Below are 17,596 nucleotides of genomic sequence, written 5' to 3' on the forward strand. Positions count from 1 at the left end.
TTTTTTTTTTTTTTTTTTTTTTTTTTTTTGCAGGTTGAAAATCTTACCCGTAAAGCTCAACTTCAAGAAATTGAGTTGGAAAAAACGACCAAACAATTGAAGGAAGCACTGTCATTTGCTGCAGGAGAAGCGACAAAGTGCAATGCAGCAAAGGAAGTAATCAAGTCGCTTACTGCCCAAGTAAGTTTTATTCTTGTATGTGATGGTCTGCTGATTTATGGTGTTATATATGTATGTATGTCTGTTATTGTTTCTGTTTCTCACCTGCAAATAGAACATCTTGCATTGCCCTTTACATGAGCTCCATTACATCGGTGTGTATCGTGAGGGCCTTCATATAACAATTACAAATAGTAAATCACGAATCATGAATATCAAGTCGTCCCTTTTTTAATTGATCATTGGAATAGTTCCTTGGCTTCAATCTCTTCATTTAGTCTACCTACGAATACAAAGTCCTCTTCATGTCCACATAATCTAAAACTACGGACTGTTTTCTTGCTTTATCACTGGGTGGTGAAGAATTCTGAGTGATATTAGTTGCTTTGGATGGAGGTGACCGTAAGATAACGTGATTTGAACCCACAGCCACTTGCACGGATTTCAAATTTCACTGATGAATTAAGATTCTTTTACCACTATGTTTTATCCTAGCCTATGGCCCTTAGGCATTTTACCTTGGGGAAAGAGAAATCTACTTGTGTTCTCGCTGACTCAAACAACTAAAACTATTTAGTCAACCTAATTTATTTACAAAGGTCTAGAAATATATATTTCAAATGTTTTTGGCTGACATTGTGATGGTAGCTTGAGTAGCTACTAGTCCTGATTTAGATCCAAGTTACTGGATATCGTCTTACCTTTGGTTAGCACTCCTTTCAGTTGGAAAATTTTCAACCTCTCTCAGTAGAAAGATTAACGATACTGATTTATTTTTACTATTATCTTTTTTACTTAAAAGTTGCAAATTTCCTTTTCCTGTTTTTCGACAGTTAAAGGAAATGGCAGAAAGACTTCCAGTTGGAGCAGCTCGCAACATCAAATCACCTTCTCTGGCCTCCTTGGGCTCCAGTCCTCCCCTCAATGATGTGGTTACACCATCAATTGACAGATCTAATGGCCAAACAATGTCTCTAGAAGCCGACATCATAGAATCAAACAGTAACTTGCTGTCTAATGGGTCTACCACTGCAAGTAATCGTAGTTCAGGCCATAACAGACAAAGCAATTCTGATTCAACAACTAGAAATGGTAGCAAGGTTAAAGAGAGTGATTCTCGTCATGATGCTGAATGGGTTGAGCAAGATGAGCCTGGTGTATATATCACGTTTACCTCTCTTCAGGGCGGTGCCAAAGATCTCAAGCGAGTGCGTTTCAGGTATAATTCTTCAGCCTCGCTGACTTGATCCTTCGTAAAAGAGTTGATTTGAAGCTAGTAGTTTACATAACTTTGTTATCAGACTATCAAATAGAAGGCAAGGCACATGCCTATGCTTCCATCTTTATTCTTTTGTATTGCTTGAGAGCAGATTTGCTCATTGCGTGTTTGGGGCAATCTAACCATCTAAGTATAGGCTATTATAACAAAATCAACCACCGTCGCCATAATTCATTCATATGAAATCTTATGCATGGCCTTAAAGAGGAAAAGTCAACGAAATTCATTGGCTATCGCTGGTAACCATCAACTTTAAACTTCAATGTTTCCCGTCATTATTAATGAGCAGAAGTTTGCGAGACAAGAACAGTATGGATCAAACATTTATTCTTGTTGTTTAATATTGAATTTTGTGAAGTATGCTGTGTGGAGATGATGAATCATGTGGTAGCTCATCTGTCTAATCTCACAGTAGTAATAGCATCATTTGTGTAAATCATATGGTCTACCATATTTAGATGCAGAATTTATAACACATCACTGTTATTTTTTCTCTTTTTTTGTTGCAGTCGGAAACGATTTACCGAGAAGCAAGCCGAACAGTGGTGGGCGGAGAATCGAGCAAGAGTATATGATCAATATAACGTGCGTATGATCGATAAGTCCAGTGTGGGCGTCGGGAGCGAGGACTTGGCTCACTGACGTGGAAAAGGGTCAGTCTAATCCAATTTGATTGTAAATGAACAGGATGTTTACAGTCTCACAGCTTATATTACTGGTAAGTGATGATATGATCATTTTGTATGGTTTTATCCACCCCTTGGGATAGAAAAGAAACGGCCATATATAGTATTGAGTTAGAGGGATAACTAAGAGGGGTTTGTGTTTTAAATTGTTCCCCTGTTTTTCACCTTCATTCATTTTCTTGTTTGTTTCTTTTCCCTTTTCTCTCTTTTTGGGGGGTCCCTCAATTTTCCCCCTATATATGTGTCTATCTGGGGCATTGAGTGTGAGAAATGTAAATTTTTAGTAACTCTGCTGGCTGTTACTTCACATCAGCTGTGCAATGTAAATCCGATAAAGCGAATGCGTTTGCATATTTTTGTACTTATAACCCTTCCAAGCTTAGTTTATGATTCCATTTTCTTTCTTCTACCTAAGGAACAAATGTAACTGTACGCTGTCGGTTTTAACTACTTTTGCTCTCCTTGATTTGGTGCATTTGCCGATATCGATGCTCGAGTCCCTCGAACATGTCACTCGTGTATCAAGAAATAAAATTTGACCACTTACCTTCATTTTGTGTTTGCTCTCCTTGATTTAATGATATTAATTTCTTTGAGAAACTAAGCGACATATCATTGTCGAACTGCCGACAAGATGCATCAATTGGCAAAAGCAGCTCATTCTTGTTCCAATCTAAACTAATAGCTCATCATTGTTTATTGGAAAATAAATTAATTATATCTTTTATATGATGTAAATGAGATTATTTATTGATAAAACTATTCTAGTAAGTAAATAAATAAATATGAACTCTGCAGATATCTATATATATATATACTATTTAAATTTTCAATTCATTTTCCCTCGTATCTCTTCCCCACTTCACAAGTCTGCATGGGTTCTGGCATCCCAAACTCTCTCCCTGTATGGATTATATGACACTATTATCTGCCTTGAGAACTTGCGCTAGCTCCAAATTGCTGAAACAAGGCAAGCTCATCCACCAGAGAATATTTTGTTCAGGCTTTCAATCCAACGTCACCCTCTGCAAAGCCCTCATCGGCTTTTACTTCTCTTGCTATGATTACAGATCAGCGGAGCTTGTTTTTCAGACCAACGATTGCCCATTGGATGTTTCTTTGTGGAATGCTCTTCTTTCTGCTTACACCAAGAGTTCCAGGTTCGTTGAAGCTCTGCAACTCTTTGATCAATTGAAAAGTCATTCTCATGTAAGACCTGATTGTTACACTTACCCTGTTGTTCTTAAGGCGTGTGGTGGATTGGGTAGAGTTGTTTATGGGAGAAGGATCCATAATCATTTGATAAAAACGGGGCTGATTTGGGATGTTTTTGTGGGGAGTTCTATGATGAATATGTATGCGAAATGCGATCAGTTTCATGATGCCGTTAACCTGTTCGACGAAATTCCTCAGAGAGATGTGGGGTGTTGGAACGCTGTTATCTCTTGTTATTTTCAAGATGATAAGCCTGAGGCTGCCCTGAAGATGTTTGATAAAATGAAAGAGTTGGGTTTTGAGCCTAATTCAGTGACTTTTACCGTCGTTGTCTCATCATGTGCAAGGCTTTTGAATTTGGGAAGAGGTAAGGAGATTCATAGGGAGTTGATCGATAGGAGCGTTTTGTTGGATGCTTTTGTTCTTTCTGCGCTTGTAGATATGTATGGAAAATGTGGTTGTTTAGAAATGGCCAAAGAAGTTTTTGAGCAAATCCCAAGGAAGAATGCGATGACTTGGAATTCTATGATCACAGGGTATAGCTTAAAAGGTGATAGCAGATCCTGCATTGAACTTCTCATGAGGATGAACGACGAGGGAACCAAACCGACTTTGACGACTTTGACCAGCATAATATATGCTAGCTCAAGGTCTGTTCAACTTCGACACGGGAAATTTATACATGGATATATTTTGAGAAATAGAATAGATGTCGATATCTTCATTGACGTTTCTCTCATTGATTTATATTTTAAATGTGGATCGGTTTCTTCGGCCGAAACTGTCTTCAGAAATGTATCCAAGCATGAAGTAGTTTCTTGGAATGTTATGATCTCTGGATATGTGATGGTGGGTAATCACATTCAGGCTCTTCGTGTCTATGATAACATGAAAGAACATCATGTAAAACCAGATGCAGTAACATTTTCTAGCACCTTATCAGCTTGTTCACAGCTAGCAGCCTTGGATAAGGGTAGGGAGCTTCACCACTGTATCATCAGTCATAAGTTGGAATGCAATGAAATCGTTATGGGGGCTCTTCTTGATATGTATGCTAAATGTGGTGATGTCAACGAAGCACGAAAACTATTTCATCAATTACCAGAGCGAGATCTTGTGTCGTGGACATCGATGATCACTGCTTATGGATCTCATGGCCAGGCTTCTGAAGCCTTGAGGCTTTTTGATGAAATGCAGAAGTCGAATGTACGAGCCGATTCAGTTACATTCCTAGCAGTTCTATCTGCTTGTAGTCATGCTGGATTGGTTGATGAAGGTTATATATATTTCAACGAAATGATCACTCAGTATGACATTAGGCCCGGCATTGAACACTATTCATGCTTGATAGATCTACTTGGACGTGCTGGAAGATTGCATGAAGCTTATGAGATTCTCGAAAGATCAGAAGAGACTAGGAACGATACCGGATTGTTAAGCACACTGTTTTCTGCATGTCGATTGCATAATGATTTTGGTTTAGGCATAAAAATAGGGAAATTGCTTATGGAGGTACATCCTGATGACCCATCTACTTACATTTTGCTGTCGAATATGTATGCCTCTGTCAATAAATGGGAGGAGGTACGTAACCTACGACGAAAAATGAAAGAACTTGGATTGAAGAAGAGGCCTGGTTGCAGCTGGATTGAGATAAACCAGAGGATTCAGCCATTCTTTGTTGAAGATAAGTCAAACCCTGCAGTTGATGGGGTCTATGAATGTCTAAGCACTCTAGCCTGTCATATGGAGAAGAATGAACTTGAGGTGTAGCAGATTAGCAAAAAACTGGTACACCGATGATCCTTGCTTCCATACATGCCAAAACAGCAATCAAACTCCAGCTACAAGTCAGAATTTTTAAAATTTTCACAAGTCTCCTGAAAAAGCTTAACGTGAGTGTGGAGCCTCAAGAGTTGCGGTTTATTGTGCTTGATCAATTGATGTGATGTATATATGGATTTTTAACTTTGATATCCAAATGCATGAATTATTGATTTCATATTATCTTGTTTTGTGCTAATTTCTGTGGGGAAAGGGGAAAATCAATAAAGAAATTTGATTGTGCAGAAAGGTCATTTGGCTTCAGAAAGTACAAAAAGGAGGGTAAAAAATTGCTTTTTATTGAGTTTCAATCAGTTTCAGAACACGCATGAACATGGAATCCGTTGTCGTCCAGCGGTTAGGATATCTGGCTTTCACCCAGGAGACCCGGGTTCGATTCCCGGCAACGGAATTTTTTAGTTTTATTGATTTAATATTATTATAATTGTTTATTAAAAGCTCATTTACGTAATACGAAATCCGTTGTCGTCCAGCGGTTAGGATATCTGGCTTTCACCCAGGAGACCCGGGTTCGATTCCCGGCAACGGAATTTAAAGTTTTATTTACTTAATATTATTATAATTCTTATTAAAAGCTCATTTACGTAATATGAAATCCGTTGTCGTCCAGCGGTTAGGATATCTGGCTTTCACCCAGGAGACCCGGGTTCGATTCCCGGCAACGGAATTTTTTAGTTTTATTGATTTAATATTATTATAATTGTTTATTAAAAGCTCATTTACGTAATACGAAATCCGTTGTCGTCCAGCGGTTAGGATATCTGGCTTTCACCCAGGAGACCCGGGTTCGATTCCCGGCAACGGAATTTTTGTTTTATTTTATTTAAAGGCCCAGTTTTATAACTGGGCCGATAAAAGCCCAATTTTTTTTATTCTTCAAACAGTCGTCTCGTGTTTGTTTTCGGGCCAGGCCCATGGTCGTGGTTTCAACTGTGCTGAGGCGCAGGCTGATGAAAGCCCAGATGCTTGTACCCGAACAGCCATTCTGTGAGATCGGAGAATTCAACTTTCAAAAAGAATCGTGTTGAAAAGATTGTTGAGATACATTTCGAAGCTTAATTGCTCGAGGAACAAATTTTCTCCGTCTCTTGTTCGAGGAGAATAATATTAAGGTCTCTGAGAATGGCGAGAGATAGCTGCTTGGCTCGAGTTACTGCGGGAGTTGCCGTTGGTGGTGCTGTAGGTGGAGCCGTCGGTAAGGAAACCCTAAATTTTCTTCAAAGTTCTAATGCCTGTTGTCTTCTTATATATCATTGATATTCCCGTATTTCTTTTGTTTCTCGACTTCCGAATTTCGGTTATGGTTTGATCGTTGTTCCGCTTTCTCAGCGATTGATATTTTGTCAAGTGGAATAGGATTTGTTGGATTGAAGAGTTTGCATACGCAGGAAGCTAAATATTTGGTCAAGTTGCGCTCTTGCATCTGTGATTGAACCATGTTTATCAGTGTTAATGTACTACTAAGAAATATACCGCTGTGAAGCCTTGGATATATTTAATTCTTCCATCTTATCTTTAAAGCTACGTTTCCTTTGGATTTTATAAAATAAGGCTTTATTTGTTGGATAATATCACTTGCTGGTGGACATAGTTTTTGTTGAGTAGAAAGAGTTCTTAGCTTTTTAGGGCCCATCGTAATGAATATTTTGATTGAACTGCTGTAGATTTAACCTGTCAAGCATGGAGTCAACTAATCTTATCTTTGGGGTCTGTTGTACTCCATTGGCCTATTTTGTGTATACCTCATAAAGTTCACCGGAACTTGTGTGCTGACTTCCTGAAGCTCAAAGTTTAACCTTATTTAACAAGTAGCAGTGTACTTTTTCAAGAAGCTCCTTATTTTGCTTTCTTCATTTCAATAGAGTGTCGAGCATTATGAACTAGCCAGTGCCACAACTTTGAAGATATACATCAGTTATGAAATCTCTGTAACCAACAATTCGGGTTATCATTTCTTGTTTTTTAATATTTAGATTGGACGGCCTTTCTTGTTTAGAGTATCTTACAATCAATGCTGCAATATATTTGTTTCATCAGAATTATGATATGCTTTGGCTAAGGATTCTAGAACTAACTTTTTTTTTTCTCTAGGTGCTGTTTATGGGACTTATGAGGCCATTAGGTTTAAGGTATACTATCTTCTCCGATCCAAATCTTCAAAAAATATGACTTTTGAAATTCGACCTCGTCTCTCTGCTGTTTTATGATTTTATTAAGTTACTCATCAAATTATCGCAAATAGTTAATCCTTTTCCATCTGTTTTTGTTTACAATTAATTAACGTCTTATCTAAACATCTTGAAACTAATATGAGATTCCATCTCATCATCATTAGAAATTCTATGATCATGGGAGACTACCCAAAGTTATGTTTCATTAGCTTGGGATCAAAATTTGCAGTCAATCTACTTTAAATTTACTACACATTTAGCCCTTTTAGAAACAAATTTCATGATTTCTTCCATGATTGGTAATTCTTCCTGAGTTTCTATATTTCTTTCTGCAGACAAATGTCTATGCCTTGAACCATTTTTGCTCATTTTCTTCATTCTTACTATTCAAGTTTCTGTCATTGAAACCCGAAGATTACAACGTCCCAGTTACCATTTACTTATTTCAACTCCAGGTGATGATAGATGGTAATTAACTATGGACCAAACTTGCATTTGTTCGTGCAGGTGCCAGGGCTTCTGAAGATCAGGTATATTGGACAAACAACACTTGGAAGTGCTGCCATATTTGGCCTTTTCTTAGGGGCAGGGAGTTTGATACATTGTGGAAAGTCATACTGAATCTCACAAGTTCCTGAATTTGGATGAGATAATATTGTTTGCTTTTAGTTTCCTTGCTTTTCAACATGAAGTTATTGCAGACGGTCATTTGTTTAGTTAAAAGGTTCCGTTTGTTTTAGTTTAAGGAACAAAATGGTCAATTGATGATGCCTTCAGCCCTACTTGGATGTGAAGTTTTCAAGTTTTGTTTGCCTCATGATTTGTCAATTTAATAAAATATTGTTGTCGACCAACATTTTTTTAAATAAAAAAGTTTATAAAAGCTCTTTGAATTAATAATTAAGCTGTCTTTACTTTTAAACGAAATTAATATATAGATTAGTTAAAACAATTTAGAGTAGTGAATTTTAATTAAAACTCCAAACCAATAATTGAATTAAGAGTTAATTTAGAGTTCACTTAATTACACTTAAAATCATATCAAAATCACCTCAATATTAATATTCTTCTCCAAAGAATCTCATCAAATCAATCAAAATATTAGTAAGAAAAAATAAAGGACTAATTATTTTTAAATAAATAAGAAAAAAAAAATTATGTATTAATTATCTCAAAAGAAGGTTAGTTTTATAACCTAAAGCGCGGAAATGAAGCCGGGAAAGAGATTCTGCCGAGTGTGGCTGGAAAAGAATAGGTATAATAAAAACGAACGACTCCACTGGGGATCGAACCCAGAATCTCTGGTTTCGTAGACCAGCGCCTTATCCATTGGGCCATGGAGTCGCTTTTGAGATATTGTGCTTAAATATTAATTACAACTTTATTGTGTTATGCAACTTGGAATTCCAGATTAAAGAGTTTGTAATAGGATTTGTGAACTTTCTGAATACATAGGCATTCTCATCAGAATGCCTGAAGGAGTGAAAGTAGACATCAAATATTACAATAACACAACAGTTCTTTCTTTCTTTACACAGTAGACGAAATCAAATGCATGAGAACGGATCACGGTCTCGACCGAAATCAAATCCGAGAAGGAATGAGTGGAATGTTGTTCTGTAAATATGCAGAAGCTGCTGCTACCCCACTTCCAAGCTTCACTGGATATCCCACATCCTTCAGAATCATCTCCACACCAGCAAGACAACCCAACAGTTGCAGCTGAAAACAACACGACCGAGCGACCGACGTATTAGCACATAGTATATATCAAACAGTATACACATAGGAGAGCATTAAAGAGGAAGTTCACCTCATTGAGGTTGCCAAGGTGCCCAATTCTGAAAACTTTGCCAGCAACTTTGTTCAGCCCCAAACCTAAACTCAAATTGTATCTCTTCCAAGCCCTTCTAACAATCTCTGAACTGTCAATGTATGGAGGCACAAGCACAGCAGTCACTGTGTCACTGAACCATTCCTCCTTCTGTGTGCAGTTCTTCAGGCCCCATGCCTCCACAGCAAGCCTATATGCATTTGGGACCAACTTTTAGAAACTGAAAATTTCAAACATACGATCTTATAAACGAAACATATGCAGAAATCGACCTTGTGGCTTGGCCCAAACGTCGATGTCTGGCAATCACATTTTCAAGGCCTTCCTCAAATATGAGATCCAAAGCTGCTCTAAGGCCATATAAGAGCTGGATGGAAGGAGTGTAAGGCCAGTAGGTTCCTAAGTTATAGAACTTGAGGTAGTCCTTCCAGTCAAAGAAAACTCTGAGTGATTTTGCTGTTTTAGACGCCTCGAGCGCTCGTGGGCTGGCGCATACAATGCCCATCCCAGTTGGAAGAGAAAGAGCTTTTTGTGACCCAGTTAAGGCCACATCTACTCCCCAGTCATCCATACGAAAATCAAGAGCACATATTGAAGACACTCCGTCTACCAGAAATAGCGCTGGATGCCTATATTCATCTGAGAATTTGATATCATATCAATGTTAAGACTCTTGATGAGCTAAAATTTCAACTCCAAATACATTGAGATATCAAAAGAAATATGATCCTATGAGATGCTTACCCAATATTCTTCTTACTAGAGACAAATCGTTAGTCACACCAGTAGCTGTCTCATTATGAACAATGCAAACCGCCTTTATAGTATGTTCAGTATCAGCTGCAAGTTTTGAGGCCAAAACATCAAGCTTTGCACCTTCACCCCAATCACTTTCAATCACATCGACCTTGAAATTTAGGCGCTGCTGCTGATCGATCCAGAGCAAACTGAATTGACCAATGAGGAACGACACGATCCGATCTCCGGGAGACAATGTGTTTGTGAGTGCACTCTCCCATGCACCAGTACCTAATCCAAAGTAATGGCGTTATTCGGTTTAAAACAAAGTCGTTTCGTTGGGAGGATCTTGAAAAAGATGCACCAGACTATCAGTAACACTCACCATAAGCTTTTATTGAGCTTCAAAATGGTACATCAATGACACTAATAATGAATTTGACATATCACAGCCATGAAAACATACTAATATGCTTGAAAGTTTTATTCAATGAGCTCGACCAACTCATCAACACTACAGTACCTGTAGTAGGGAACAAAAATGGAGTGCCTGATGTGGTCTTGAATATCTTTTTAACATCCTCGAGAAGAGTCTTCGTCAGTGCTGGGACGGCTGGAGAACGATAGTCCTCGTTGTTTCTGTTCATTGCCCGGAGGACTTGTTCAGGGATATTAACCGGCCCCGGCACGAAAAGATGGTTCTTTCCAGGTCCATAAACGTAGTCCATCTTTCCCTTTTAGAACTTGCTGGTCTCAACAAGCCTCAGCTGCAAAAGAAAGAAGACAATGTTTTCTATAAATTCTGAAGCCCTATGTGTTTTTACATACTTTTTATCCATTATCAATCAAAATCATTAGCCTCTTGGCAATCAGCATCAGCTAAAACACAGCTAAAACAGTGAAAGAAAGAGTTTTCTCATATAAAGATCACAATTTCTGTATCAAAATTTGCTCATCTAACAAGTTTTAGCATCGAAAAAAGCAGAGGAGTGGTCATATTTGAATCAATTTCTGTATGGTTTCTCATGGAGTCTGAAATAAATCCTAATAATTTGAGAGAAAACAATACCCAATTGATAACTTTAAACTTCTTTTCCAAAGATGCTTAAGAACTGTGTTTATAAAGCTTTGAATACAGAGCCATAAAACTATTGTACACAAATCAAAAGTCCTTAATCTTCAAACAAAAAACAACGTATCAACCATGAAGAGGGAAAAGTTATTGAACACAGGCAGTGTTTTTTCAAGTTTTCCCACATCGCTAAATTCAAAAGGGAAGATAGTCCACCCAAATCCAATTCAAGAGGGCATATATAAGTTACTGTACTGAAGCTTTAAGAACCATGAATCTACAATTTGCATGCAGTTTAAGAGCAAAATACACAATAAAACATATAGGAAAAGAGAAGGGGTTTCCAAGTTGAGATTACCAGAAATGAAGTGGGAGGGAGGATCTTGGAGAGTAACAAGGCTTGAAACCATGAAAATGGATGTGGGGGAAACGAGTTGATGTTTATAGGAGTGAGCGCGGGAGAGCCAACCATAATGGAAGGGCCCCATTTCGCTCGCACTCGGCAGATAAGAGCTCATGGCCCTCATTTTGCGGCTACGCTTCAAGATGTGCAAATCATTTTTTTTTTCACTTATTTTTTACTCATTTTGGTTTTTGTACTTTAAAAGTTTGTTCATTTTAGTTGGGTTTTTTTTTTTTTAAATGACCATTTTGATCTTTGTTTACGAATTCAAAACTATGTTGAGCAGTTTTGATTGTGTAGAGAAAGGGCATGCAATTTAGAAGAACCAAGAAGTAAGAGGAACCTTGAAGAGTAAATTCAAAAGTTTGCATTTTTCTTTTTAAATCTGTTGTTATTACGCCATGCAGTTTGGGAGAGTAAGAAGTTTGAGGCAGACAAAGCAACATATAGAGATAAAGTGATAACGGGTTGTCGACCACAGCTTCATCCAACAACTCAGTCCACACAGTTAGGATTTCATGTCTTTGTTGTTTACTCCAAATTTCATTTATAATCAAAAAATTTATCCTTTTCTCATTGGGAGGATTTTTTTTTTTTTTTATTAATTTTTTTTAATAAGATTTATTTTCTTATTCATCGAAACAAAAAGGAAATAATGGGTTGTTCTCAGAAACAACTCTCATAAAACATTTAGAAAGTACACCAAAGTTCACTATTTGTTTAAGGAATTTTTCCTTTTAAGAGTAAGTTTTAAAACAACTTTTGAAATAATAAGGGTGAAAAAACCTTTCTCGAGTAGACACGTTTTAAAACATTTCTCTAGTAGACACGTTTTAAAATCATGAAACTAACGGCAGTACGTAACATTACTAAAACGAACAATATCTACTGAAAATAAACTTAGACTAATACATAAAAACCAATCTATATTTTGACAATCATAGAATTGTAGCTTAAAAAAATAGTTTCTAAAAAAGGTTGGGAAGAACAAACTACAAAGAACTCGTTAGATTCAAGCTATGATTTGATTCATTTATGTTTCCTCGTCACAAAGAGTAACCACCTGCTAATTGTAATTCGATTTGGCTGCTATGCCTTTTTGCAACCGATATGATCCAACCAGAGGGAATCCGGCAGGGACAAAACAAAAGGCATCTCATTTGCATGCTTTTCCATTTACCAAATGGCAATATTTGTTGAACATGTCAATGTTTCTAAACAAGAGATTTAAAGGGAGGGAATCCAATGGTTACTTTGGGGGGACATTTGAAGAGTCTCATTGAACTACATTTCTTATGGACAAATGAGGAAACAAATTGCACTACTGTAGCCAAAATGAAAAAAAAAATTTGATAAATTTTCCGAAATAACTGATAATGTACAATTCTGGGTGAACATAGTATGTATAGGAACTACCCTCGTGAACTTGTGCGCCAAACGAGCTAGAAGTAGATCTCTTTCTTCTGAATTTTTGCTATATACGAAGAAATTACTCGAACTCAACTCGCAAAGATGCATCTAGCCTTGATATAATGTAGAACCTTTTCAACTTTACTCGGCAATCAATGGGGTCAGCATCAAAAATCCCATTTTTATGTTTTTTTTTTTTTTTGGCAGATTAACGTTCTAGGGTCAGCCACATAACACTAATAGAGGTCTGCAGCTATTTATTCCCACGGTGGAAAAAGAACCAGAGAACTATATACCGTTGCGGTGGTGAAGGGGACCAAGTCAAAGCTGAAATCCTTCTCTCAGATCAGCCTCCCTACCAAACACACTGCAAAAGAGGCTTACTTGGCCTCCCCATCTCAATCTTGTCTCACAGGAAAACTAGTTTGACGGATCCTGTATGGCCGCTCGTTAGCAAACCTCCTGTTCTCAGTTGGTGCTGCCCCAAGAATCCCCAATGAATTTGGATCCATTATCCGACCGCCATTGCTCACGGGTCTATCAGGTGGACAAGGAACTTGGTATTGATTATCACCATCCCCACTTCTTCGTCGTTTCCATGCTTCGTATTTCTCGGTTTCAACCCCCTTCTGAACTGGTTCTGATATTTGTAAGGAAGTATTATTTTTGTTCCCCCGTAGCCTTGGAAAATGACGAGGCAAGGCTCCAAAATGAGAGGAGTCCCCATCCCTGCCCATAAGAGAAGATCCAGTACCGTTGATGTAGGATGGACCCACTCCCACTTCTCTTTCCTGCTTGAGTTTTGAATAAATCTGATGAAGTCGCTCCCCAGATAAATTTGAAAAGGTGGAGACGTAATTCCATAATCGCGTTGTCATCCCTGCACAATTAATATCGACAACTTATATTTCGTTGCTTTGCTAACTAGTTCAAACAGAGAACATTATGGCCGGTTAAGAAAACAAGTGACAAGAGCATATAGAAGAAAGGAATATCACGTATACATATGACAACATAATTATAATCAGAGCACATACTATCTTGTTTATATGGTTCCTCCTCATGATCTAGAACAACTTGATCTATCCTTCGTCCAAGAAGCTGCAAGTAATTGCGAATTTTCGAAAGGACCTGAACGAAAAGGAAAATAGAAATTCAAAATATTATTCCATAAAACAGATGGGTTCAAAATTCGGAACCAAAATAACAGGGACCTTTTCCTTTGGGAGTTTGGCACTAGTTGTCTGTAACCTTTGAAGCCGTTCCAGAGTTTTAATTTCATCCGCCATGACATCTTCACACCATTCCATCCATTTAACTTCCTTGAAATGCTCATATACTTCTTCGTTGTCAGACATTTCACCCTCCTCCTTCACGAGGTTCTCAACTCTCTGTGGTTTAGAATTTCTGTCCCTCAATTTAGCATTAACCTTGGGAGCATCTTGTTTCCCCTTTCTATCCAACCCACGTGATGTCGAAACTTTTGGAATGTTTTCCCTATCCTTCTTTGCAGTCTTGCGACCAGCTTTAGAATTCAGATTTTTACCGAGTGCAGCAAGTTCCTGGTAAAAAAAATTTATGAAATCATCATCCGTGAGCAATGAAATGTCTGGAGAGGAAATTAACCCATAAATAAAGAATAACAAACACAAAAAAACAACACTCAAACTACAGAGAGACTGAACTTGCACCAGACACTAAGGACACAAAAAAGCAAAGCTGTAAATTCTAATACAAAATTCACAACTTAATTGTCAATTCTGTTTTTAGTCTTAATACGTGCAATCCTGCAACACCATAGATAAATTTTATCTTCTTCGTAAGCCTTTTAGATAAGCTTTGGGGGTGGGGCGGGTGTGCGCGCTAAGCAAATAGAGTCATGGCCAAGATTACCAAGTTAAGACTCCACTGTGCTCATTTAGCACGTCCTAAGAAAATATGAATTGCATGGCCTGAAACAAACTTTTAACAAAGCAAGACAGTATTTTAAGAACTGAAAATGCAGCTCCAAGTTTTTTTTTTTTTTTTTTTTTTTTTTTTTTTTTTTTTTTTTTTTTTTTNACTCTCTAGACGCCAAAAGGTGAATTACAATAAAGTTCTCCAGTTAGAAATTAAGGTAGGATGACCACCTATTAAAGCTGTATACTTTTGTCCCAATAAAGATATAGACCATGAAACAAAATTAAATTAAAAAAACTATCAAAATTTGAGGAAGAGTCCCTGGAAATCCTCCCATTCCATTCACATCAAAGGTTTCAGAGGAATGGCCTATTGAAGCAAGCCTTAATGATTTATTCACACCATGTTTATAGAGCATGAAAATAAATAAAATCCAAACTGCAAGGTCTAAGTAGGCCAAACGGTTCAGAAACTGGTAGACTAGCTTTGCAAGTTTATTTATTGGTCTCGATATGAAAACCAATCAATTATAAAAATAAGCATCCGTACGGCACTTAAACCAAGTTAAATGGGAGTTCATCATTGAAATAATCCAATGTCAAACACTAGAGGTTGCAAAACTGATGACTTACCATCTCAAGAAGAGCATTACCACGATCTCTCAAATTTGGAGCACGTGGCAGAAATGTCTCATGATGTTGAAGTTCCACTGGAGCAATCTTTTTCATGAGACCGAGTTTTTCATCCAACCTGATCTTTTCCCAATTACCAAAACCATGGTAGTGTATTCCCAAAAGTAATCTCGCATCATCAACTTGGAATAAAGAAATATAAGTATTAGCAGAAATAATATAAATGGAAGGAGGGCAGGGAAAGGAGGACTACTGAATACTTACTTTGATTCCAGCCACAACCTTTTGACCAATTTGAAGGTTTCAGGTGCATCAAGGCACGAAATTGTTTGATAGGATCTTCATAGCGGCTAATTCGTTTTGCTAGAAGCTGAAGTTCTTCAACTCGGTTGAGAAGCTCATTAGCTTTCACTAGAACACCAAAGAAATCTAACATAGGTCCCTAGAGAAATATTTTAAACTTTTATAAACCAGAAAGATCCGCTTGTTTCCCAAATTGTTATTCATCTTCAGCAACCAGAAAAGGAATTCATGTTTTATATAATTCTAAACAAACCTTTGGATCTGTTGATCCTGATTCAACAGCATCTCGACATCCATCAATTAAAGCCCTCAATAGTTCAATTTGCTCTTCAGGCTTAGCTGCGCTAACTGGACCACCAACCTCACCAGCTATCAAGCTAATTTGACTCTCATTCCCAAATTTCATAACCTGGTTTTAAGTTAAAACAGAAGGTCAAAGTCTGAACAAAGATCAAACATGTCAAAGTTCAGTGGAGTGATATTCCAAAGAACAGATGACAGCAATTAGTAGTTAGCGAAGGATTAAAAATCAATAAGAATAGTTGCATGTGAGCCATTTCACAACAGGACAATTGAGTGTCTGATGCTGGGGTTGGAAGATGGAAATTTCCTCTCCAACATCAGTAGTAGCACGCCAGTATTCCTCATGTCTCAAAAAATATTGGAAGAACTTCATGGTGCAGTTTCTTCAAGGGTTACTGTTAATCTGGTCTAGTCAAGAAATCTCAAAATCCATGTTGGAGGAGTTTCCTCCCCCATGCCCCCTTATGAGATAAGGATAGCAGGCTTTAGTTGGCTTGTCTTTTGCGCTATTTTGTGGAATGTTTGGGGGAAAAGAGCAATAGAAGTTTTAAGAGGTTAAAAAAATCTTTGGGAAATTTGTGGACTCCTACTAGATTTCCATGTGTAAAGATTTTTGTAATTACTCTTTAGGTCTTACTTTGCTCGACTAGAGCATTTTCCTAGGCTAGTTAGGCTCCTCCTAAGGTGGTTTTCGTGGTTCTGTGTTCTTTCCTCTTTTTTCCCCCTTAGTGAAAACATGTCATTCTACCAAAAATAAAAATAAAAAGTAAAAAAAGATAAATGTTGGAAGAACTATGGAAACGTCTGGGAAAAAATAAAAACTTCTCTCATTTAAAAAATTATTTACCATTCTAATTTAAATTCTGGTATCATCCATTCCTACCATAAGTAGGCCTTAACTTTTTTACTCTACTGTTTTCATGAAACAAATCTTCCAATGAGCTTCAATTCAATGGTTATATTTCACCTTTACCTATGACTTCAAACTAAAAGCCATAACACGAATAAAGATAGGAAAAACAATCATATGGTCAAAGAGTTCGAAGAAGCTATAAATCCAGTACCTTCATAAAGAATTATATCATGCACGTCAAATCGCCAAAAAGAAGGAAGGTAAAAAAAACACAGAACCTTACCACACGAGAAAAACGTAGTGCATCTCTTTTAGACAAATTTCCACAAGACCACCTTCTCACTTGAGCAGATGCACCCACAATCATTGGTGCTGAGGGAGCAGAAATATCACCTTTACGGCGTTTCTGAACCCTCTCCACAGGCCCAGACCCTTTCTTCCTTTTACCACTATTCTCATGCTGACTAGCCTCCGCATAGCTCTTTGTATTCCTGGCAGCACGAGGAACTAGAGCTTCCTAAAATAAACGAAAGTACAAATGGATGGATGAATGGTAGTTGTAATAAAAATCAAGAAATAAATATGCAAAATGATTTGAAGTGCTAGTTGGAACAAAAAGTATAGAATGGAAGGTCCTCAGGTTCAAAACTAGAATTAACAGTATAGTACAGGTTCATACTTCAGCCTGAGACACTGCTTCTGGTTTTATCCAACGACTCCAGAAACTTCCATCATCTTCAGCACTACAAAAGTTAGCAACCTGTTCATTCATGGAACCACCAAGACCCCCCCCC

General features: G+C 37.6%; 6 protein-coding genes and 5 non-coding genes across 12 annotated transcripts in view; 7 read left to right on the top strand and 4 right to left on the bottom strand.

Moving 5' to 3' along the window:
- The window catches only part of LOC111777823 (PH, RCC1 and FYVE domains-containing protein 1-like), a 9,053-nt gene extending 6,539 nt beyond the window's left edge, over positions 1–2,514 (top strand). Inside the window, exons 8-10 of the mRNA XM_023657544.1 lie at positions 34–180; positions 993–1,378; positions 1,948–2,514. Coding sequence (XP_023513312.1) covers positions 34–180; positions 993–1,378; positions 1,948–2,080 — 666 coding nt within the window. The 3' untranslated portion in view covers positions 2,081–2,514. The remainder of the gene's footprint in view (positions 1–33; positions 181–992; positions 1,379–1,947) is intronic.
- A 430-nt stretch (positions 2,515–2,944) lies between these two features.
- LOC111777824 (pentatricopeptide repeat-containing protein At5g27110) lies at positions 2,945–5,372 on the top strand (the record flags this gene model as incomplete). The annotated part of the gene is given in 1 exon segment (XM_023657546.1): positions 2,945–5,372. A coding segment is annotated over 1 exon segment (2,082 nt). The 3' UTR covers positions 5,113–5,372.
- Positions 5,373–5,503: 131 nt separating this feature from the next.
- On the top strand, positions 5,504–5,575 carry TRNAE-UUC. The gene has a single exon. It is a non-coding gene; the product is annotated as a tRNA-Glu (tRNA).
- A 67-nt stretch (positions 5,576–5,642) lies between these two features.
- Positions 5,643–5,714, top strand: TRNAE-UUC. Its single transcript has one exon. It is a non-coding gene; the product is annotated as a tRNA-Glu (tRNA).
- A 65-nt stretch (positions 5,715–5,779) lies between these two features.
- Positions 5,780–5,851, top strand: TRNAE-UUC. The gene has a single exon. It is a non-coding gene; the product is annotated as a tRNA-Glu (tRNA).
- Positions 5,852–5,918: 67 nt separating this feature from the next.
- TRNAE-UUC lies at positions 5,919–5,990 on the top strand. Its single transcript has one exon. It is a non-coding gene; the product is annotated as a tRNA-Glu (tRNA).
- Positions 5,991–6,152: 162 nt separating this feature from the next.
- On the top strand, positions 6,153–8,169 carry LOC111776736 (reactive oxygen species modulator 1). The gene is made up of 3 exons (XM_023656067.1): positions 6,153–6,379; positions 7,276–7,313; positions 7,863–8,169. Exons 1-3 carry the CDS (start codon positions 6,307–6,309, stop codon positions 7,974–7,976), a joined length of 225 nt encoding a protein of 74 aa, XP_023511835.1. The 5' UTR covers positions 6,153–6,306; the 3' UTR covers positions 7,977–8,169.
- A 457-nt stretch (positions 8,170–8,626) lies between these two features.
- Positions 8,627–8,699, bottom strand: TRNAR-ACG. The gene has a single exon. It is a non-coding gene; the product is annotated as a tRNA-Arg (tRNA).
- Positions 8,700–8,717: 18 nt separating this feature from the next.
- On the bottom strand, positions 8,718–11,467 carry LOC111776927 (serine--glyoxylate aminotransferase-like). The gene is made up of 6 exons (XM_023656341.1): positions 11,358–11,467; positions 10,451–10,694; positions 9,934–10,218; positions 9,462–9,828; positions 9,169–9,379; positions 8,718–9,077 (listed from the first exon to the last, which is right to left on the bottom strand). Exons 2-6 carry the CDS (start codon positions 10,653–10,655, stop codon positions 8,940–8,942), a joined length of 1,206 nt encoding a protein of 401 aa, XP_023512109.1. The 5' UTR covers positions 10,656–10,694; positions 11,358–11,467; the 3' UTR covers positions 8,718–8,939.
- A 1,071-nt stretch (positions 11,468–12,538) lies between these two features.
- The window catches only part of LOC111776781 (protein CHROMATIN REMODELING 5-like), a 21,510-nt gene continuing 16,452 nt past the window's right edge, over positions 12,539–17,596 (bottom strand). For both annotated transcript variants that reach the window (XM_023656143.1, XM_023656142.1), the window contains exons 24-31: positions 17,482–17,562; positions 17,086–17,319; positions 15,900–16,055; positions 15,608–15,785; positions 15,344–15,525; positions 14,027–14,374; positions 13,850–13,943; positions 12,539–13,692 (exon numbers count right to left, since the gene is read on the bottom strand). In XM_023656143.1, coding sequence (XP_023511911.1) covers positions 13,211–13,692; positions 13,850–13,943; positions 14,027–14,374; positions 15,344–15,525; positions 15,608–15,785; positions 15,900–16,055; positions 17,086–17,319; positions 17,482–17,562 — 1,755 coding nt within the window. In that variant the 3' untranslated portion in view covers positions 12,539–13,210. The remainder of the gene's footprint in view (positions 13,693–13,849; positions 13,944–14,026; positions 14,375–15,343; positions 15,526–15,607; positions 15,786–15,899; positions 16,056–17,085; positions 17,320–17,481; positions 17,563–17,596) is intronic.
- Positions 14,807–17,596, bottom strand: part of LOC111776783 (protein GAST1-like) — a 20,463-nt gene continuing 17,673 nt past the window's right edge. Inside the window, exon 5 of the mRNA XM_023656145.1 lies at positions 14,807–14,817. The gene's annotated coding sequence lies outside the window, so the exon portion shown is untranslated. The remainder of the gene's footprint in view (positions 14,818–17,596) is intronic.

This window comes from Cucurbita pepo, chromosome LG16 (assembly GCF_002806865.2).
Source record: "Cucurbita pepo subsp. pepo cultivar mu-cu-16 chromosome LG16, ASM280686v2, whole genome shotgun sequence".
Classification (NCBI taxonomy): domain Eukaryota; kingdom Viridiplantae; phylum Streptophyta; class Magnoliopsida; order Cucurbitales; family Cucurbitaceae; genus Cucurbita; species Cucurbita pepo.

Excerpts from the sequence above, each read along its gene's own strand:
- LOC111776736 (XM_023656067.1), top strand. The coding sequence starts at position 6,307 with ATGGCGAGAGATAGCTGCTTGGCTCGAGTTACTGCGGGAGTTGCCGTT. Across the intron at positions 6,380-7,275 it reads TGCTGTAGGTGGAGCCGTCG|GTGCTGTTTATGGGACTTAT; the intron begins GTAAGGAAACCC and ends TTTTTTCTCTAG. Across the intron at positions 7,314-7,862 it reads ATGAGGCCATTAGGTTTAAG|GTGCCAGGGCTTCTGAAGAT; the intron begins GTATACTATCTT and ends TTGTTCGTGCAG.
- LOC111776927 (XM_023656341.1), bottom strand. The coding sequence starts at position 10,655 with ATGGACTACGTTTATGGACCTGGAAAGAACCATCTTTTCGTGCCGGGG. Across the intron at positions 10,219-10,450 it reads ATTTTTGTTCCCTACTACAG|GTACTGGTGCATGGGAGAGT; the intron begins GTACTGTAGTGT and ends ACTTTGGATTAG. Across the intron at positions 9,829-9,933 it reads TCTAGTAAGAAGAATATTGG|ATGAATATAGGCATCCAGCG; the intron begins GTAAGCATCTCA and ends TCAAATTCTCAG.